General features: G+C 39.2%; 1 protein-coding gene across 1 annotated transcript in view; it reads right to left on the bottom strand.

Annotated features, from left to right (window-relative positions):
• Nucleotides 1–6,395: 6,395 nt before the first annotated feature.
• The window catches only part of LOC138092920 (NXPE family member 2-like), a 35,269-nt gene continuing 18,060 nt past the window's right edge, over nucleotides 6,396–23,604 (bottom strand). Inside the window, exons 3-6 of the mRNA XM_068988984.1 lie at nucleotides 13,413–14,146; nucleotides 9,953–10,014; nucleotides 7,311–7,526; nucleotides 6,396–6,931 (exon numbers count right to left, since the gene is read on the bottom strand). Coding sequence (XP_068845085.1) covers nucleotides 6,396–6,931; nucleotides 7,311–7,526; nucleotides 9,953–10,014; nucleotides 13,413–14,146 — 1,548 coding nt within the window. The remainder of the gene's footprint in view (nucleotides 6,932–7,310; nucleotides 7,527–9,952; nucleotides 10,015–13,412; nucleotides 14,147–23,604) is intronic.

Below are 23,604 nucleotides of genomic sequence, written 5' to 3'. Positions count from 1 at the left end.
TCATGTCATCTGGAAACGGAAATAATTTTATTTCTTCTTTTTCAATTTCCATGCCTTTTGTTAATTTTTCTTATCTAATTGCATTGGCTAGAATATTTAGTACTATGTTGAATCTTTGCCTTGTTCCTGATTCTAGAAGCTAAGTTTTTAGTCTTTCTATGCTGACTAAAATGTTAGCTGTGGGCTTTTCAAACGGAAGGCACAGTGCCATTAGCCACATGTGGCCTCTGAACACAAAATGTGATTAGTGCAACCAAGTAAATGATTTTTAATTTAATTTAATTTTAAGTTAAACAGTGACATGTGACTGCTACTGCTACTGCTAAGTCACTTCAGTCGTGTCCGACTCTGTGCGACCCCATAGACGGCAGCCCACCAGGCTCCCCGTCCCTGGGATTCTCCAGGCAAGAACACTGGAGTGGATTGCCATTTTCTTCTCCAATGCATGAAAGTGAAAAGTGAAGGTGAAGTTGCTCAGTCGTGTCTGACTCTTAGCAACCACATGGACTGCAGCCTACCAGACTCCTCCATCCTTGGGATTTTCCAGGCAAGAGTACTGGAGTGGGGTGCCATTGCCTTCTCTGAACATGTGACTAACAGCTATAATACTTACAGTGCAGCTTTAGAACAAGTGAACAGACCCTTATTATTCACTGCTGATTAATCACATTTAAATCAGAGCATTGACTTTGTTGAAGTGAGAGATGGGGTAGCACACATGTTGTAGAATGACACATACACAGTTCAGTGCGATCCGAGAAGAGTAATCATAACAAAAGTGCAAACTCTATCACCTAAGAATTAGGTTAAAGGGACTTAAGACAACTATGATTGGTAGGACAATGATAACTCATATAAGCATTTAAGAGTGCAATGATTGGAAGAACAGATAGATTTATTTTGAAAGCTTTCTATGTGAAGATTTAGAACCAAAGGAAAAGACTTCTAATATGTTTCTCTTATTTAGAGAAGCCTGATTCTAAGCTGTATGGATTGACATTCATACTGACGTTACAGCACTATAATTTCACTTGCTCTCCCTAAGAAACATAGTACAAAAAAGAAATCACCCTGGAGTAACAACATTTCCACTCTTGTAACTTCAAGTGGTCTTCATAGAACCACTCGATTCCAGTTTCTTCAGCATTACTGGTTGGGGCATAGACTTGGATTACTGTGATATTGAATGGTTTGCCTTGGAAATGAACAGAGATCATTCTGTCATTTTTGAGATTGCACCCAAATACTGCAGTTTGTACTCTTTTTTGTGACTATGAGGGCTACTCCATTTATTCTAAGGGATTCTTGCCCACAGGAGTAGATATAATGGTCATCTGAATTAAATTCACCCGTTCCAGTCCATTTTAGTTCACTGATTTCTAAAATGTCAGTGTTCACTCTTGCCATCTCCTGTTTGACCACTTCTAATTTACCTTCATTCATGGACCTAACATTCTGGGTTCCTATGCAATATTGCTCTTTACAACATCGGACTTTACTTCCATCACCTGTCACATCCACACCTGGGTGTTGTTTTTGCTTTGGCTCCATCTCTTCATTCCTTCTGGAGTTATTTCTCCAATCTTTTCCAGTAGCCTATTGGGCACCTACCAGCCTGGGGAATTCATCTTTCAGTGTCCTTTTTGATTTTTAATACTCTTCATGGAATTCTCAAGGCAAGACTACTGAAGTATTTTGCCATTCCTTTCTCCAGTGGATCACCTTTTGTCAGAACTCTCCACCATGACCTGTCCATCTTGGGTGGCCCTACATGGCATGGCTCATGGTTTCATTGAGCTAGACAAGGCTGTGGTCCATGAGATCAGTTTGGTTAGTTTTCTATTATTGTGGTTTTCATTCTGTCTTCCCTCTGAAGGATAAGGATAAGAGGCTTATGGAAGCTTCCTGATGGGAGAGACTGACTGTGGGGGAAACTGGGTCTTGTTCTGATGGGTGGGGCCATGCTCAGTAACTCTTTAATCCAATTTTCTGTTGATGGGCAGGGCTGTGTTCCCTCCCTGCTGTTTGACCTGAGACCAAACTATGGCGGAGGTAATGAGGACAATGGCGACCTCCTTCAGAAGGCCCCATGCATGCACTGCTGCATTCATTGCCCTCGATCCTGCAGCAGGCCACCACTGGCCCATGCCTCCGCTGGACACTCCAGGACACTCACAGGCAAATCTGGGTCAGTCTTTTGTGGGGGTCACAGCTCCTTTCCCCTTGGTCCCAGTGCACACAAGGTTTTGTTTGTGCCCTGCAAGAGTCGGTTTCCCCAGTCCTGTGTAAGTTCTGTAATCAAATCCCACTGGCCTCCAAAGTTAAATACCCTGGGGGTGCTCGTCCCTTTGCCAGATCCCAAGGTTGGGAAATCTGTTGTGGGTCCTAGAACTTTCTTAACAGTGCAGTGATTTCTTTGGTATAATTGTTCTGCAGTTTGTGGGTCATCTGCTCTGCAGCTGTGTGGTGGGGTTAATGGCGACCTCCAAGAGGGATTATGCCACAGGCTGTGTGACCAGGTAGCTGAACCCAGAGCCTCTGCCCCTGTGGCAGGCCACTGCTGACCCATGCCTCCACAGGAGACTCAAACACAGGTCTGACTCAGTCTTTTGTGAATGATGTCCTTTTCATCATAGAGGAATAAAATGCAAAAGTAGGAAGTCAAGAGACATCTGGAGGAACAGGCAAATTTGGCCTTGGAGTACAGAATGAAGCAGGGCAAAGTCTAATAGAGTTTTCCTAAGAGAGAACACACTGGTCACAGAAACACCCTCTTCCAACAACACAAGAGAAGACTCTACACATGGACATCACCAGATAGTCAACACCAAAATCAGATTGATTATATTCTTTGCAGTCAAAGATGGAGAAGTTCTATACAGTCAGCAAAAACAAGACCAGGAGCTGACTGTGGCTCAGATCATGAACTCGTTATTGCCAAATTCAGACTTAAATTGAAGAAAGTAGGGAAAACCACTAGGCCATTCAGGTATGACCTAAATCAAATCCCTTATGATTATACAATGGCAGTGACAAATAGACTCAAGGGATTAAATCTGATAGACAGAGTGCCTGAAGAACTATGGATGGAGGTTCGTGACATTGTACAGGAGACAGGGATCAAGACAATCCCCAAGAAAAAGAAATGCAAAAAGGCAAAATGGTTGTCTGACAAAGCCTTACAAATAGCTGAGAAAAGAAGAGATGCTAAAGGCAAAGGAGAAAAGGAAAGATATACCCATTTGAATGCAGAGTTCCAAAGAATAGCAAGGAGAGATAAGAAAGCCTTCCTCAGTGGTCAATGAAAGAAATAGAGGATAACAGTAGAATGGGAAAGACTAGAGATCTCTTCAAGAAAATTAGATTAAAGGGAAGGTTTCATGCAAAGATCAACACGATAAAGGACAGAAATGGCATAGACCTAACAGAAGAGGAAGATATTAAGATGAGGTGGCAAGAATACACAGAAGAACTGTACAAAAAAGATCTTCACAACCCAGATAATCACGATGATGTGATCACCAACCTAGAGGCAGACATCCTGGAATGTGAAGTCAAGTGGGCCTTAGAAAGCATCACTACGAACAAAGCTAGTAGAGGTAATGGAATTTCAGTTGAGCTATTTCAAATCCTAAAAGATGATGCTATGAAAGTGCTACACTCAATATACCAGCAAGCCTGGAAAACTCAGCAGTGGTCACAGGACTGGAAAAGTCAATTTTCACTCCAATCCCAAAGAAGGACAATGCCAAAGAATGTTAAAACTACTGCACAATTACATTCATTTCACATGCTCACAAAGTAATGCTCAAAATTCTTCAAGCCAGGCTTCAACAGTATGTGAACCAAGAACTTCCAGACATTGAAGCTGGTTTTAGAAAAGGCAGAGGAACCAGAGATCAAATTGCCGATGTCTGTTGGATCATCAAAAAAGCAAGAGAGTTCCAGAAAAATATCTACTTCTGCTTTGTTGATTACACCAAAGGCTTTGACTGTGTAGATCACAACAAACTGGAAAATTCTTAAAGAGATGGGAATATCAGACCATCTTACCTGCTTCCTGAGAAATCTGTATGCAGGTCAAGAAGCAACAGTTAGAACCAGACATGGAACAACAGACTGGCTCAAAATCAGGAAAGGAGTATGTCAAGGCTCTATATTGTCAATCTGCTTATTTAAATTCTATGCAGAGTACATCATGCAAAATGCCAGGCTGGATGAAGTTCAAGCTGAAATCAAGACTGCTGGGAGAAATATCAATAACCTCAGATATGCAGATGACACCACCCCTACAGCAGAAAGTGTAGAACTAAAGAGCCTTTTGATGAAAGTGAGAGAGGAGCGTGAAAAAGTTGGCTTAATATTCAACATTAAAATAATTAAGATCATGTCATCTGGTCCCATCACTCCATGACAAGTAGATGGAGAAAGACTGGAAACAGTGACAGACTTCATTTTCTTGGGCCCCAAAATCACTGCAGATGTTGACTGCAGCCATGAAACTAAAAGACCCCTGCTCCTTGGAAGAAAAGCTGTGACCAACCTAGACAGCATATTAAAAGCGGAGACACTATTTTGCTGACAAAGGTCCATCTAGTCAGAGCTATGATTTTTCCAGTAGTCATATATGGATGTGAGTGCTGGACCATAAAGAAAGCTGAGTGCTGAAGAATTGATGCTTTTGAACTGTGGTGTTGGAGAAGACTCTTGAGAGTCCCTTGGACTGCAAGGAGATCCCACCAGTCCATCCTAAAGAAAATCAGTCCTGAATATTCATTGGAAGGACTGAAGTTGAGACTCCAATACTTTGGCCACCTGATGCAAAGAACTGACACCTCATTGGAAAAGACCCTGATGCTGGGAAAGATTGAAGGCAGGAGGAGAAGGGGATGACAGAGGATGAGATGGTGGGATGACAGAGGATGAGATGTTCAGATGGCATCACTGACTCTATGAACGTGAGTTTGAGTAAACTCCAGGGGTTGGTGATGGATGGGGAGGCCTGGCATACTGCAGTCCATGGGGTCCACTCAATCCACAACTGAGTGATTAAACTGACTGAACCTCAAGTATATTAATAGAAAGGGAGGATAATTTTATTTTGAGAGGATAATCTAGAGAAAATCTTATAAAGTCATTTGAAGTCGTCTCAATGAGACCTCCTCTCATGCTTTTATGATCAGCAAGAACCAGGATTGTAGGGTCTGTACATTGACATAATAATAGTAGCTGGTTTTCTCAACATGTTTGCAGGTTTGGGCTGATTCCTGACTCTTCCTGAAATCTAGAGAACAACTGGTTAACAAATTTCAAATAATTATCTTAAGTACAAAGACTGCTATTACGATTCCACTAGGTTTTCTTCTATATTTCACATTTTCTCTAAACTTCTCTAAACTTTAATCATTTAGACTGCTCATTTCCAGGCCTTGTATTTCCTAAAATTAAACTATGAATGATGACCTTTTGCTGTTCTGCCATCACACTCAGCACTAGAAACAGTCCTTTAAATTTTATTTCCTCTTCACAGCAGACTTATTTACAATATCCAAAAGATGGAAACAACCCAAATATCCCCACCAACAGATGCCTGGAAAGACAAAATGTGTATTGACATAATACAATGGAATTTTTCATATGCAAAAATGGAAGGAAATTCTGACACATGCTACAACATGTATGAAACTCAAAAGACATTATACTAAAAGAAATAAGCTAGTACAATGGAAAAATACTATATAATTCCACTCATATGAGCTACCTGCTGCTGCTAAGTTACTTCAGTCGTGTCCGACTCTGTGCGACCCCATAACCGGCAGCCCACCAGGCTCCCCCGTCCCCGGGATTCTCCAGGCAAGAACACCGGAGTGGGTTGCCATTTTTTTTTCTCCAGTGCATGAAAGTGAAAAGTGAAAGTGAAGTCGCTCAGTCATGTCGGACTCTTAGCTACCCCATGGACTACAGCCTACCAGGCTCCTCCGCCCATGGGATTTTCCAGGCAAGAGTATTGGTGTGGGGTGCCATTTCCTTCTCCGATATGCACTACCTAGAATGGTTTAATTCATAGAGACAGAAAGTAGAATGGTTGTTATCTGGGGGTAAGAGCAGTTGGGGAATTATTAATCAATGGATACAAAGTTTCTGTTTGGGGTGATAAAAAATATCTGGGGATCATGATGGTGGTTGCACAATATTGTGAATGTAATTAATGCCACGGAATTGTACACATAAAATGGCTTAGGTTGTAAATTTTATGTTATGTTTATTTTAACAGTAACTTTTCAATTTTGTTTCCTCCTACCTTGGATTATATTAAACTATCCTTGCAGTATAAGTGAAGTCATCTATATAGAATGGCTACAGCTGGGTATTTTTGTTATTGCTATGTTTTTCCTCTAGCAAATGTAGTTTAAGAACATGTTAATCTGATTTTCAATCACATAATCAGGTGGATGGATATTATTGGTGCTATCAGCAATAGTCATGTCCCAGGCATCAATAATACCCACATTGAGATCCATGAAAATGTCCCTCATGATAAGATTCTGAATAAAACCGTGAAAATCACTAAACATCTCTGCATTATCAAACAGCCTCCTAGTGTTTTCAGTTTTCAGGATCACCTTGGTTTCTGGGCTTCGCAAGAATAGTCGTTCTATGGCCTTTTGAACATTGATGGCTCTACGGATAAAAATTTTTATGGGGAAGGGTCTCAAGTGCTGACCAAGAGTGATAACAATGGCAGTGTCCTTGTCTCCAGCTATCCGGTCAATTTCCCGTGGGATATAATTATCATCCTTTACCGAGAACAGACTTTGGGTAATAAATGGATGACCATGCTTTTTCCACTGAATCAAAGTATGTCTTTCAGCATCCAGAAGCACATGTGTTTTAAAGGGCCCAACTCCATGAAGATCAAAATATTTTAAGGCTGATGGGGGAAAAAAAAATCAATAACTCTTTTAACAAAAGGAAAATAATGATATAATTTTTAGATGCACATATTTATAATCTGACCAAGATCACTTCTAACTATAAAAACATTGCTGCCTATGGGAAGAAGAGAACTTTACCAAATGCATTAAAATCTTAACAAAATTGTGAAATTATTACCACCATAGAGAAAGAGAAAGAAAATGTTGATATTTGAGAGTGAAAAGATAAAATTTAACTTTTGATTCAAAGGCCAAATCCAAATATTTGACATGTTTTATAAAATAATTAACATCAGAAAAGGAAAATGAAGACTTCTCTTATAAAAATAGCCTCTGAAGGCAACTATAATTTCAAAATAAAAATAAGACACATACTTTTTACCATTTTTGGTAAATATTGAATCCACTGACGCAGTGTTGAATCTCCCATTAGGTAAATAAGTTTTCTCTTCAAGCAGTCATTTATAGTTTTCGTTTCATTTAATTCTATCTGTTTACAAAATGCTGCAATCCACTTTCTTTTCACAGTATAACCACTGGGGAAAGGACTCTTCATGCCGAGCCGACATTTGGTTTCTATGTTCTTATTCTCTGGTGATAAAAATTCCCACAATTAGCAATTTTTATTATCACAAATTATTTCAAAGACAGTTTCCTCATTTTCTTCCTCTTTTTCCCCTTTTCCCTCCACCCTTCTCTATTGCTTTGTCTTCTTCCCAAATATTGACTAAACAAGATCATGTTAAAGGGATGACTTAAAACTTATCACTTTTGAATAATCTCAGTAATGAATGGTATTCCCTAGAATGGGGTTGAGGTTTCCCAGGTAGCTTAGTGGTAAAGAATCTGCCTGCAAGTGCAGGAGATACTAGAGATGCAGGTTTGACCCCTGGGTTGGGAAGATCCTCTTGAGCAGAAAATGGCAATCCACTCCAATATTCTTGCCTGGAAAATCCCATGGAGCGAGAAGCCTTGAGGGCTACAATCCATAGGGTTGCAAAGAGTTAGACACGACTGGATGACTGAGCGTGCACATACACAGATTGGGGTTAGATTTTTCCCTTGTGAATTTTCATTGTTTCCCAGGGCTTCATGTTGTTCCTAAGGCCATGCAGTGAGACAGCTAGCCAAAACTGAGGGAGAAACACGTGGTGGTTAAAAGCAGGAATCAGTAGCCCAGCTGAATATCATTTCCATGACCCTGGCCAGGCAGGACTGGACATCTCTTCATGGTGAAAGTTTGAACACATATATGAAATGATTACTGCTTGTTATTCTATAGATATTAGAACCATGTTTTCTAGTTCACAGGAAAACTCCTTCCATGTTTCTTCCTTGTGCCCAGAACTGAACTTAATATTCTGTGTGGTCTGATTAGTGCAGAAAAAGAGAAGAACAATATCTGCTTTTTCTGAATATTCCGCTTTGCAGTGCTTAGTCACTCAGTCATGTTCGACTCTGTCCTGTGTCAGGCTCCTCTGTCCATGGACGTTCTCCAGGCAAGGATACGGGTGTGGGTTGCCATGCCCTCCTCCAGGGGATCTTCCCAACCCAGAGACTGAACCCAGGTCTCCTGCATTGCTGGTGGATTCTTTATCATCTGAGCCACCAGAGAAGCCCGAATATTCCACTTAAAAAGTGGCCTAAGCTGAACTCACTGACTCATATCAAAATCTTTCCATCCATGTGTAACTGAGCCATTTTTATCTTTTGCTGCTTTAAAATCAATCTTGGCATACATCAACATGAATCAGCCACATCACAATATTGTAATTATCCTCCAACTAAAATAAATAAATAAGTTAAAAAAAATCTTCTCTGATGGTCCAGTGGTTAAGAATCCACCTGCCAACACAGGTGAAAGTAGTTCAGTCTCTGGCCCGAGAAGATGCCACATGCCGTGGAGCACTAAGCCCAAGAGCCACAGCTACTGATTTCTTGGGCCTGTAGACTGTACTCTACAACAAGAGCAGCCACCGCAGTGAGAAGCCCACACACTACAAGGAAGAGTAGCCCCTGTTCACCACAGCTAGAGAAAGCCCACGTGCAGCAACGCAGACCCCAGTGCAGCCAATAAATAAAGAAATACATAATCTTTTTAAAGCCACATCTTTTTGTTATCTACCTACATTGCTCGGATTTGGGATATATGTTTAGGAACACACCATCTCATAAGACTTTACTAGAAATTGCTATCTAGGCAAGAGGGAAACCAAACAGGGGTGTGACAAATTAATTGGCCTCAAGAGTCAAAGAACTTTCATTGATGTAAAAGTTATGTATGGATGATGGTTGCCGTGGGAGGGAAGCAATCTATCTTTCACCCATAGCCCATGAGCTTTAGATCTGGGTTTCTCATTTATTTATATCCCCACAGGGTTTAGCAAAGTTCCTTGCCTATAGTAGGTCCTCAATAAACATTTTCTGAATACATGAGAAAAGGGCAGTAGATAGATGTATACCCTATTGACTGTTAAAATGGAAGTAATTTGCTTCTTTGAAGTTCACTTTAATTTCAGTATAGCAGAAACATCACTTTGATAACTGAGATGGCTTTGAATTGACCACCGAAGTTTATGTGATAAAACTGAAAGAAATCCACAGGAATTTTCATTTATAGAACTTTAACTGAGATGGTTTGGCTGAAAGAGAGATTAGAAACCATCAAAGAAATTTCCAAGTTCTGTAGTTCATTTGAGACATTTTCACCAGTACCCAATTATTGGTTTTTCAGGAACAAATCCCAAGTTGAAATACAAATACAAATAACCTGTACATTTTGAGAGAAGGCAGCTGAAATGAAGGGTTGCCTAGCCTTTTATAGCTGACTCAAGATGAAAATTGGTTTAAATTTATATGAAAATAATTTCCAAGAATAAAACCCCTTCTGCAAAGCCCAAGATGATTAATACTATTTACCCCAGGAAATGAAAGATTGAAATGGTCAATGTTTAATAAATATCTCTTACAGTAAGGATGTCCATTAAATGGATAAATTTTGAACACAATAGACTTACTGCCACATGCTGAGACCTTGATGGAGGCAAAATTCTTCATTATTTCAACCCCCACGTTGGACCTTCAAGAAACGAGAAAATAAATTAGCCTGATAACTGTTGAGACATTAAAGAAAGAACGAATCATGAGGGACTTAGAACGATCAAACCACTCTCAACTCTCTGTAAATACATTTTTTCTTTATTTTGATATACATTTAGATATTATACAGAAAGGAAACAGGCCAGGATTCTGTAAAACTGTTCTCCTGCTAATGATAGGAATCCAGAGATCCAGAGTGTCACTCACCTTGTACACATTTTTTCTTTATTTTGATATATTTTAGATATTATACAGAAAGGAAACAGGTCAGAATTCTGTAAAACTGTTCTTCTGCTAATGATAGGAATCCAGAGATCCAGAGAGTCACTCACCTTGTATGTGTAATTAATCAAGTATAAATCTCTTCGATTTTACCATCCAAATTATTTTTGACCACATTCTACCACATTTAGCATGCATAGTAATTTAGTCCTTCATGGATACATATTTTCCTAGGCGAGTACTTTTCTAATACGAGTTTGCATCAGAATCATCTAGAGTGCTTGTTATAACTCAGATCACTGGGCTTCATTCAGAGCTTCTGATATAAGAGTTCTGCAAACTTGAAGAGATATCTGTAGTTCTGTGGTCATAGCAGCATTATTGGCAATAGCCATGATATGTGAACAACCTAAGTATCTATCAATGGGTAAATAGATAAAGAAAAATATGCTTTATATGTACAGTGGAATATTGCTCAGCCTTAAGAAAGTCCTGCCATTTGCAACAATATGGATGACTCTAGAGACCATTTTGCCAAATAAACTAAGCCAGATATGGAGAAGAAAATGGCAGCCCACTCCAGTATTCTTGCCTGGGAAATCTCATGGACAGAGGAGCCTGGTGGGCTATAGTCTATGGGGTCGCACAGAGTTGGACATGACTGAAGCGACTTAGCAGCAGCAGCAGCAGCAGCATGAACTCAGCTACACCTGTGAGCAGATTCATATCTCTACTTCCATGCATTGATGGGCAGGGGAGCGGGGAGGGGTGTGGGGTGAGGGAGGAAGGGATAAATGGTTTGAATAGAGCAGGGTATGGAGGAAGTAAATGTGTCTTTTGGGGAGTAAAATGGAGTCAGGGAGATTATTGTCATGAACATAGCTCACTTGAGAAGTATGATTAGACCCAAAATACAGATCTGCAGACCTGCCAGACCCAGAACTCAGCATTCCTGAGAGCAGACAGGAGAATGTGCAAGGAGAGCTCCTCCATCCCAAACTGCAATGAGGACCATTTTCTCAAGAGGGAGCAGATGTAGCGAATGGGAAATATGGAATAAGCACAGATAATCTTTGTGCATAGAGTTGAGATGCGGTTTTGAGACCTTCAAGACAGGAAGGTCTCTATGCTTTTGTGATTATTTAGGCCTTTATGTCTCCATGATTATGTATCCTTTAGTTATTAACAAAATATTTATTTGAAAAAGTCCAGCCTTTTTTGGCTGAGCTATAAGATCAATGGATTTTTTTCACACCTTGACCAGGAAAACAAAAAGAAGTAAAGGCGGCCTAGGTGTGGAAGGGAAATCTTATAGCCAGGTAGGGTCTGTTGTATCCTGCCCCTCCCCTTGTGTCATCATAATGTTTGAATTGGATTTGAACTTGAATTTCCAGGATATTATGCTAACCAACTTGCTTTTCTGAACATGTTTTAGAAAACCAAGGCCATTCTGCAGCAGCATTTACTATAGAACCACAACCCCTTAAAATAATCCATTAAATAGGTGGTCTGTAGTCAAATTATTTTGGGAAGTGTTTTGTGTTCTGTCTGACTTGAAGGAATAGATACTAAAGTTAATAGATATTCCAAGGCTCTACCTACTTGCTGGAACTCCTTTTTCCTTCATTCACTGCATTCCAGCCTCAGTGGTCCCCTTCATGTTCCTGGAAGATTCCAGCACGCTGTTGCTTCAGGTTCTAGTCCCCTTCTTGAAACAGTGTTCCCCTTAAACACACGTGGCTCACTTCCTCACTTCATTCAGGTTGCTGCTCAAGATACTTACCTGACCATGCTTTTAAAATAACATTCACTATCACATTCAGATCTTATTCTGATGACTTTATGTTACAAATCTCTTTGTTGTCTTTCTACCCCAGCTCAGAATGTTAAATTCTCAACACCTAGAGCTATGTCTGGAGTATAGAAAGTGAGAACTATTTACAAATTGAATGAATGAATGTTGAAAAAAATTTGATTGGGCAAAAGGTTCGTTTGGGTTTTTCCATACGATGTTACAGAAAAACCCAAATGAACGTTTTAGCCAACCCAATAGTCACAGTTATTGGGTCACAGAGCTTACAGCTTGGCAGAGGATATAAAATGTTTATCTGAAATTTAATAGTGTAATGAGTATTTTGATTGGGGGAGAATAGAATACAATGGAAGAATATGGGACTAGCAGTTTACCCAAACAAAGTGAAAATGATGTTTAGATGCAGGCTTGTGAAATGCCAGAGCTGAGAGAGAGCAGCCCACCAGGCTCCTCCATCCATGGGATTTTCCAGGCAGGAGTACTGGAGTGGGGTGCCACTGCTTCTCCATTTGTATAATTAAAGGAGCTCAATTTGAGTGGCAGAGAGAGCAAGGTACCTGAAAGGTGAGATAAGGGGCTTCAGAGAGAGACAAGCCCTTGTAAACATACTAAAGAGTTAAGATTTCGTCCTTCGAGGAATGGGATCATATTAAGGATTTTAGGCAAGGAAAAGTAAAACACTGGTCTGAATGCAGTATGGATAGGAAGGAGAGCAGGCTGTGAGCAAGGATACATCTCTGCAGATCATTGCAATAATCTGGAGGCAGAATGATAGTTTATACAAGGACAGAGGGAACAGCAATGGAATGAAATGGCTGGGTTCAGGGACTATTTGGAAGATACAATTCATGGGATTTCGTGATTCATTTGATGTAAAGGGTGAGGTAGACCAAATAACGATAACATTCACTCCCTGTGGGTTTTTTGTTGGTTTGTTTGGGTTTTTTTTTTTTTTTTGTCATTGTTGTTCTATTTTTGGTTTTGCATAGCATCTATTAACACTCTGTAGGACTGGCATCTCACGGAATACATTATAGAAAATGCTGGTCTCCAGAAAATTGCTGAATCTAAAAGTGTGACAAGACATGGAGAACTATAGACCTATAGAAATTGTTTCATGGGTTATACTCGTTTTACAAATAGTCAGGATGACTAAAAGCACAGTTGAGAAGGTGACCTGTATGGGGCTCTGCTAATATATTACCATGCCAACTGACTCTGATTATAACCTAGTCAACATTATTGACTTAAGGGAGCTTGATAATGAAAAGTTATTAAGCAGAGTTGGTCTGAACCTAAGTCTCCCTCTTTGTATCAATAATAGTATTTGAAGGCCTATTTACCTGTGGAAAAGGGCCCATTCTTTCTGTCTAATATAGGAAATGTCTGAATTCCTGGTAGTCACGTGGGTCAGTGCCTCACAGGGAACACGGGGAGGCTTCAAGCAGTAGAAGGCTTCCTGGTCGCGATAGTCCAGGTACTCGCACAGTTCAGCAGTGGTGTGAAGGGTCAGGCCACATTTAGAGAAGACTGGGGAGGTGCCATTAGCAAACTGGCCTGTGAAGTTCACCCTGTCGTAGCCTTGATTCCTGGCCCTCCAGAGAGCCGACACCCCTTCACTGGGGTGGATGAGCAGGACAGACAGGGACACCTGGCCCTCCCAGAACAGGGTGAAGCTCACAAGGTAGGTGCCATTGTTGAAGTCTGTCACCTTTCCAGAAGCACCTGCTTTCAGGGCTGGGGAAAATATCCTGGCCCTGAGGAAATCTCCGCCATATTCCTTCCTGCGTCCGAGGTGGTCTCTCATCTCCAGCAGGACGTCCAGCTGGTCCCCCCTGCAGTATGTGTCTCGAGGGCGGAGGAGGGTGGCTCTGCTGTGTGTGGCACTGGTGGTGGAGCTCACGTTGGTGAAGGGTCTGGGTGGGATCAGCTGGTCTAGTTTCTCCATGATGCTCTCTATCCTCAGCTCAGTCTCAGTTGGTGAAATTTCTGGATTTGGTGGGGCTTCTGGGTAGGTGGAATTTCTGAATGTGTTCCAATGATTCAGAGAAATAGAATTTCTCAAGCTGAACAAGAACTAAAGTATTGAGAGAAAAAGGATATATTATCAGCAAATAATATGGCTTACTTTTCAAAATAAACTATTATGGGTTACTTAAGGCAATGGCACCCCACTCCAGTACTCTTGCCTGGAAAACCCCATGGACGGAGGAGCCTGGTGGGCTGCAGTCCATGGAGTTGCTGGGAATCAGACACGACTGAGCGACTTCCCTTTCACTTTTCACTTTCATGCATTGGAGAAGGAAATGGCAACCCACTCCAGTGTTCTTGCCTGGAGAATCCCAGGGACGGGGCAGCCTGTTGGGCTGCCGTCTATGGGGTCGCACAGAGTCGGACACGACTGAAGTGACTTAGCAGCAGCAGTAGTAGCAGTTATATACATTTCAATTGATATAATCACAGATAAAAAACGTATTCTAACTAGTTTTCAGTTTTGGAATCGCAGGACTAATTTCCATGAAATATGACTTCCTTAGCTACCAGCTGATGATTTCTGTTAGAAGTCATTGGCTTAAAAATTAAGTATATGAAATAATTTTACACTACCAAATGACTGGCTGTTTAAATGTTTCCCTTCATCAGTTCTTCGCTTGGCCTACTTTTCTTTATGAAAATCATATGGCCAGATTATAGGCAATATGGAAAACACCATGTTTTTAAAAATATGATCTTACCTAAGCTTCGCTCTTTATGGTGATTTTGAGTTATTATGTCCACCTTTCCTTTTCCTTCCATGCATATAATTCATTTAGTAGTTATCATACTAAATATAGAGTACTAACACATATTTACAGATAAGACCATTCAGGTATGATCTAAATCAAATCCCTTATGATTATACAGTGGAAGTGAGAAATAGATTTAAGGGCCTATATCTGATAGATAGAGTGCCTGATGAACTATGGAATGAGGTTCATGACATTGTACAGGAGACAGATATCAAGACCATCCCCATGGAAAAGAAATGCAAAAAAGCAACATGGCTGTCTGGGGAGGCCTTACAAATAGCTGTGAAAAGAAGAGAGGCGAAAAGCAAAGAAGGAAAGGAAAGATATAAGCATCTGAATACAGAGTTCCGAAGAATAGCAAGAAGAGGTAAGAAAGGCTTCCTCAGCGGTCAATGCAAAGAAATAGAGGAAAACAACAGAATGGGAAAGACTAGAGATCTCTTCAAGAAAATTAGAGATCCCAAGGGAACATTTCATGCAAAGATGGGCTTGATAAAGGGCAGAAATGGTATGGACCTAATAGAAGCAGAAGATATTAAGAAGAGGTGGCAAGAATACATGGAAGAACTGTACAAAAAAGATCTTCACGACCCAGATAATCATAATGATGTGATCACTAATCTAGAGCCAGACATCTTGGACTGTGAAGTCAAGTGGGCCTTAGAAAGCATCACTACAAACAAAGCTAGTGGAGGTGATGGAATTCCAGTGGAACTGTTTCAAATCCTGACAGATGATGCTGTGAAAGTGCTGCACTCAATATGCCAGCAAATTTGGAAAACTCAGCAGTGGCCACAGGACTGGAAAAGGTCCATTTTCATTCCAATTCCAAAGAAAGGCAATGCCAAAGAATGCTCAAACTACTGCACAATTGCACTCATCTCACATGCTAGTAAAGTAATGCTCAAAATTCTCCAAGCCAGGCTTCAGCAATACATGAACCGTGAACTCCCTGATGTTCAAGCTGGTTTTAGAAAAGGCAGAGGAACCAGAGATCAAATTGCTAACATCACTGGATCATGGAAAAAGCAAGAGAGTTCAAGAAAAACATCTATTTCTGCTTTATTGACTATGCCAAAGCCTTTGACTGTGTGGATCACAATAAACTGTGGAAAATTCTGAGAGAGATGGGAATACCAGACCACCTGACCTGCTTTATGAGAAATCTGTATGCAGGTCAGGAAGAAACAGTTAGAATTGGACGTGGAACAACAGACTGGTTCCAAATAGGAAAAGGAGTACGTCAAGGCTATATATTGTCACCCTGCTTATTTAATTTCTATGCAGAGTACATCATGAGAAATGCTGGACTGGAAGAAGCACAAGCTGGGATCAAGATTGCCAGGAGAAATATCAATAACCTCAGATATGCAGATGACACCACCCTTATGGCAGAAAATGAAGAGGAGCTAAAGAGCCTCTTGATGAAAGTGAAAGAGGAGAGTGAAAAAGTTGGCTTAAAGCTCAACATTCAGAAAATGAAGATCATGGCATCCGGTCCCATCACTTCTTGGGAAATAGATGCAGAAACAGTAGAAACAGTGTCAGACTGTATTTTTCTGGGCTCCAAAATCACTGCAGATGGTGACTGCAGCCGTGAAATTAAAAGACGCTTACTCCTTGGAAGAAAAGTTATGACCAACCTAGATAGTATATTCAAAAGCAGAGACATTACTTTGCCGACTAAGGTCCATCTAGTCAAGGCTATGGTTTTTCCTATGGTCATATATGGATGTGAGAGTTGGACTGTGAAGAAGGCTGAGTGTGGAAGAATTGATGCTTTTGAACTGTGGTGTTGGAGAAGACTCTTGAGAGTCCCTTGGACTGCAAGGAGACCCAGCCAGTCCATTCTGAAGGAGATCAGCCCTGGGATTTCTTTGGAAGGAATGATGCTAAAGCTGAAGCTCCAGTGCTTTGGACACCTTGTGCAAAGAGTTGACTCATTGGAAAAGATTCTGATGCTGGGAGGGATTGGGGGCAGGAGGAGAAGGGGACCACCGAGGATGAGATGGCTGGATGGCATCACAGACTCGATGGACGTGAGTCTGAGTGAACTCCAGGAGATGGTGATGGACAGAGAGGCCTGGCGTGCTGCGATTCATGGGGTCGCAAAGAGTCAGACACGACTGAGCGACTGAACTGAAACTGAACTGAACTGACCATGGTTTATAAACATTTTAATATTGTTAGATAATTTTCATGATCAGTTTTAATGGTTGCATGATACTCTGTCAAGACGATGCAAAATAAATTCTGTGGCCAGTGACACTAGACAATTGGATTATAGCTATTCACTTCCATTTGATATTACATTTGGATAGTTTCCAAATTTTCAAACATAGGATACTTCTTTGAAGGATTCCTAGGGATGGGCATATCACATCATATATTATTGAATTATCTGTCAACCAAAGAATATAAACATTTCTATTCTTAACTGTCAAATATATATCCTCAAGATTCAAGAGTTTTCATTGCTACAGCAATATGTCAGACTAGCTGGCATGCCACATTGCAGCAAAGTATGAGTTAAGTACAATGCTCCATTACAAGTGTACTGAAAGACATATTTAATCGGATCAGAAGTTTGTTTAGCTGACAATGAATGCATGGTTTCTGCGGGACAATGAGGTAATTGGAGGAAATCACCACCAGTTTAAAGTCTGTTCAGGTCCCAGGAATCTCTCAGGCCTCCAGGAAGTATATTTAGCTGTAGCCTAAAACAACATGGGTAAAGCCAGGGTTGAAAACAACTCCTGTTTGTTTCTTAATTGGCTTGTTTGTGTTTTGTTTTACGTTGTTTTGCTTTTTAAGTCAACCGCTGTTTAATATTTATACAAAAAGGCTTGAAGCTCAAATGTCTTATTTCCTCTGTCATAAAGACCAATGCAGGATATGCAAGAGACACAGGTTCGATTGTGGGGTCAGAAAACCCCCCTGGAGTAAGAAATGGCAACCTGCTCCAGTATTCTTGCTTGGAAAATTCCACAGAGGAGCCTGTCAGGCTACAGTCCATGGGGTTGCAAAGAATCAGACACGATTGAGTGACTAAGCAGCACTGCAACTATAGTCAAAGATTTTTCTGGAACAAGATATTTAGTTATGCCAAAACAGTATATAACATCACATGTATCATACTCTGCCTCCCAGGTGGCGCTAGTGCTAAAGAACCTGCCTGCCCATGCAGGAGGCATAAGAGATGTGGGTTTAATCCCTGGGTTGGGAAGAACTCCTAAATGAGGGCATGGCAACTCCATTCTCCTGGCAAGAATACTGGAGAATCCCATGGACAAAGGAGTCTGGTGGGCTATAGCCCATGGGGTTGCAAAAAGTCAGATATGAATGAAGCAGCTTAGCATGCATGCATGCATTTCATATTCTAATAACTGGATTGTGGACTGAATAAAAGAGTCATACAAAATCTATCTTCTGACTGAGGAGTTTGGACAGCTGTCTGCTCACCAAGAGAAAGGAGTTGGATATCTCAGTTAATTAAGTTTCCCTTACAAAACCCATCAATTTAAATATTGTTGGTGAAATTATAAAACGTTGTCATTAAAACTATTTCAAAGTTGACAGGTGAAAATGGAAACTTACTATTGTTTTAAGTTAAATTTATTTTAATACTAGTGTGTTTCAACTTTATTTTCTCTCAAATATTGTATAAAAAATAAAGTGTTCTCTTCCATATAGTTTATTTCCTTTGTTCAATTTTTTTATTTTGATTTCATTGATTTCAATGTATTTTAATTTCTTGGTACATCAGTTCTTTATATAACAAACATTTTAACATTTAGTCTCTCAGTTTTGCAGAAAAAAGTTTTTATCTGCAAATGTCACTTCTTGACATTTTTAGAAGTATTTAATGTTTACTGTAAAAGCACTGAAAAATTCCTTTGTGATATACTTCTATTGCTTCTAATCTTAGACTGTTCTCCACACTTCCATTTTCTAAATATTCAATTCTATTTTTTAACAAAATAAAATTTTTATTTAGTGAATAAAAATATCTGTTCAGCAGAGAGCAAAATTTTGAAAAAGTATTTGTTCTATAGGAATTAGCACTATTGGAAAATCATGAAAAATATGTCATTTCAAATTACAAACAAGTACTTTTGTACTAAGTCTATCAGGTACTAAGTCAAAGAAAAAGATCAACTATTTTGTTAAGGAAAAACCTAGTCAGCCAAACTAGATCACTTAGACTACCCATAATCATTCTAATTAGATTTAGTTAAATTAGCAGGATTATTACCTGTTTTGAATTTATTTTACATGTTATTGCCTTTTTTTCATCCTTTTTTATTACCATATATGATCATAATTTTACTATCTGGTAAATAATCACTCCCCCCAGTTTTTAATCTTAAATTGGATAACAACTTTATTGCTTCTTATTAAGATTATAGCATTTTAAAATATTTATTTTGTTTATTTATTTATTTGGCTACCTTGGATCTTATTTGCAGCACACAGGATCTAGTTTCCTGGCCAGGGATTGAACTCATGTCCCCTGCATTGGGAGCTGTAGTCTTAGCCACTGGACCACCAAGGGAGTCTCAATTATAGCACATTTTTAAAAAAGAAATTTTTTTATTTTGTACTGGGGTCTAGTCAATTAATGTTGTGATAGTTTTGGTGAACAGCGAAGGAACTCAGCCATACATAAACATGTATCCATTCTCCCCCAAACAGCCCTCCTATCCAAGCTGCCATGTAACAAATAGCACTTTCAAATTAACAAATTTGACACCTAATGGCTTGGTCAATATCTACCCATGGAAGAAAAATTTTTAATACCTGGGTTGCCAATGTCTTTGATGAACTGAGTGACTTCAGGGCTGATGAAGCAGATGTGGTCAGAGCAGCCATGAAATTGGCTGTTGACAAAGTGCTCAAAGGCAGACCAAGTAATGTGATCATTGAGCCAGCTTGGAGGATCCAGTAGTGAGACATCTGACAGCCTCAGTAGACTGTACATATAACTCAAGACTATTGGAACTATCTTGTACTGACTAGAGCCACTTAGAAATTCCAGAAGCTGCCTTGGGCCTCACCACCCCTCACCTCTACCAACCTGAAAGCTGAAGATGGGTCTCAAGGTAAATAAGTCTAAAAGCTAAACTTCAAATTAGCATGTGTACATGAATTTATGCTTCATTCTGTGTTTTCCCTCATACCTTTCAGTGTATATGTATAAACCAAATGGGTTAAATGCTTTAAAATATTTGGATACATTTTTTATTTTTTGGAGGACAATTGCTCTGCAATATTGCGTTGGCCTCTGCCACACATCAACATAAATGAGTCACAGGTGAAAACAGATCTATAATGTATTCAAACAACTGTGATTATATACATATATCAAAAGTATTAAATAAATAGATTTAGATGAAGAACAATCAAGTTACCTGTGAAATTATTAAGAGAGTTTTACTCTAAATCATGAAACCATGCCGTATTATTATTGGTTTTCTACTCCTGACTAAACATTCTCACTTCTTTTACTCTTTATTTTCTCTCCTTTCCTCTCTTCTCCCACCTCTCTTCTCTCCTCTCCTCCCCTCCTCCTTTTCCCTCCTTTCCTTCCTCCCTACTTCATTTCTCTTTTTTCCTTCCCTCCCCTTCCTTCTTCCATAAAATAAGTAGTGAGTCCATGCCATGCACCATCCTTATGTTAACCATGGAGACATGTGGAAACATAAGCAAGACGCACCTGATCTCCCCTGAATTTTTAAGTTGGAAGACTTAGATGGAAAATTAGAAAACAAAGTGAGAAATTACAACAGTATTAAATAACATTAATAATAATAATAAGCAAATGTCTTCTGTGTGTTGATGTTGTTCTAATTGTTTTAATTGGATTTTCTAATTTAGCCTCATGACAGTACTTTGAAGCTAGTAGAACTGCTTCCCCTCTTCTACAGAAAGTGAAACTGAGGCCCTGAGAAAGTTAAATAACTTGGCCAGAGATGCAGAGCTTGTAAGTGATGGGAAGTATGATTCAAATGCAGGAAGGCAGACTCTAGAACCTGTAGTCCTAACCACTAAATTGTACTACACGCTGGAGAAATTCTTTGGTTGACAAGAAGGGAATAAATTAAAAAGCTTAGTTGGTTTATTTTTTTACCATAAGGTCTTTTTTTAATATATATGTATTTTGTGCTTTTATAAACAATTTTGACCTACTTTAGCGGTGAACATTTCAACTTGATGTGGTTACTGCAAGTTGTCTTACTAAGCTTTAGTTCACATTTATCTTTTAAGGTATAGAATCTGGTTCTGCTTGAAAATATGCTCCAAATTTTGATTACAGGACTAGGAGATATTTTGGCTACAAACTAAATTGATCAAATAAATGTTCCAAATAAATGGCTTTTCAAATGGGTTTGGCAAAGGATATGTGTGTAGTGAAGATAAATTTCATGTTTAAGCAATGGTAGTGTTCCCCTTAGGAAAAGATGTTTAATATTGCACAACTAGCATTTCCTGTGGCAATTTTGAGATAAATAAGAGGATCTTTCAGTTTGGAAACTGATGTGCTATCTACAGCTACAGCTCTTTCTAAGGTTCATATTTCAAATTCTAAAGATGATGCTTCAGTTACTCTGTGTGTGTATTATATATGTTTCAAGTGGTTTCTAGTTTTTTTCACATGTAAATGTCCCAAATAATCCTAGAGGGGAAAAAAGGATTCTTTGTATATATGGATAACATTTATTTATTAGATGTGTCTTATGCAAATATTTTCTCTGCAGCTTGTCTTCTCACTCTCTTGCCTTTCATAGGGCACAAGTTTACTTTTAAAGAAGTTCAGTTTATGAATTATTTCCTTTATAGATTGTGCCTTGGGTATGATATCTGAAACATCACCTCCATACCCAAAGTCAGTATCATTTTCTCCTGTTATCTCTTGAAATTTTATAGTTTTACATTTTACATTTAGGTCAGTGATTCATTTTTAGAAAAGTTGTCTAGTTTTGTTTTTTTTTTTTAACATGCTCCAGTACCATTTATTGAAAGGACTGTCTTTACTCCATTGTCAATTGTTAGTTGACTTTATTTATGTAGCTCTGTTTCTGGAGTCTCTACTCTTTTCCACTGATTTGTTCATCATTCTCTCACTAATATCATTCTGTCTTGATCACTGTACTATTTATAGTAAGTATAGTAAGCTTTAAAGGAAGTCTTAAGGTCAGGTAGTGTCAGTCTTCTGACTCTGTTCTTTACTCTTGATTTGGCTACACTGGGGGTTTTGCCTCTCCACACAAACTTTAGAATCAGTTTTTTCATATTTTGTATGACTGGATTTTTAAATTCTTTTGTCTATCTAGAATTCAAATAAGTGGATAGAAAGATCTACTCCACTGGCTCTTTTTTCAATTGGAAGATAATTTCTTTACAATATTGTGTTGATTTCTGTCTACTGGTTCTTATGGTGTAGATATTCTTTGCCTTTATTGATCTTAATAATAATAATTTTAATTTAAGTTATTTCTAATTATGAGAGGATATGATTCTGAAGGAGATCAGCCCTGGGATTTCTTTGGAAGGAATGATGCTAAAGCTGAAACTCCAGTACTTTGGCCATCTCATGCGAAGAGTTGACTCATTGGAAAAGACTCTGATGCTGGGAGGGATTGGGGGCAGGAGGAGAAGGGGATGACAGAGGATGAGATGGCTGGATGGCATCACTGACTTGATAGACATGAGTCTGAGTGAACTCCAGGAGTTGGTGATAGACAGGGAAGCCTGGCGTGCTGCAATTCATGGGGTCGCAAAGAGTTGGACACGACTGAGCAACTGAACTGAACCGAACTGAACTGATGATTGTATATCCAGAAAAACCGACCTAGTGAAAAGAATGAATATATAAACTTATTATTACAAAAGAATAATTTGAAAGACATGTAAATAGAGCTGCAAGGGCATTTCAGAGATTGTTGCAAACTTGGCCCCAGACTGTTAAAAATGGCTTCCTGTCTTGATGACTGTGGCTTTGTAGTAGAGCCTGAAGTCAGGCAGGTTAATTCCTCCAGTTCCATTCTTCTTTCTCAAGATTGCTTTGGCTATTCGAGGTTTTTTGTATTTCCATACAAATTGTGAAATTATTTGTTCTAGCTCTGTGAAAAATACTGCTGGTAGCTTGATAGGGATTGCATTAAATCTGTAGATTGCTTTGGGTAGTATACTCATTTCCACTATATTGATTCTTCTGATCCATGAACATGGTATATTTCTCCATCTATTAGTGTCTTCTTTGATTTCTTTCATCAGTGTTTTATAGTTTTCTATATATAGGTCTTTAGTATCTTTAGGTCAATATATTTCTAAATATTTTATTCTTTTCGTTGCAATGCTGAATGGAATTGTTTCCTTAATTTCTTTTTCTACTTTCTCATTATTAGTGTATAGGAATGCAAAGGATAAGCCACAGTCATCAAGACAGTATGGTACTGGCACAAAGACAGAAATATAGATCCATGGAACAAAATAGAAAGCCCAGAGATAAATCCACACATCTATGGACACCTCATCTTTGACAAAAGAGGCAAGAATATACAATGGATTAAAGACAATCTCTTTAACAAGTGGTGCTGGGAAAACTGGTCAACCACTTGTAAAAGAATGAAACTAGAACACTTTCTAACACCATTCACAAAAATAAACTCAAAATGGATTAAAGATCTAAACATAAGACCAGAAACTATAAAACTCCTAGAGGAGAACATAGGCAAAATACTCT

The sequence above is a fragment of the Capricornis sumatraensis genome, chromosome 16 (genome assembly GCF_032405125.1).
Source record: "Capricornis sumatraensis isolate serow.1 chromosome 16, serow.2, whole genome shotgun sequence".
In the NCBI taxonomy this organism is placed as follows: Eukaryota; Metazoa; Chordata; class Mammalia; order Artiodactyla; family Bovidae; genus Capricornis; species Capricornis sumatraensis.
This window is presented reverse-complemented; position numbering and strand designations above follow the sequence as displayed.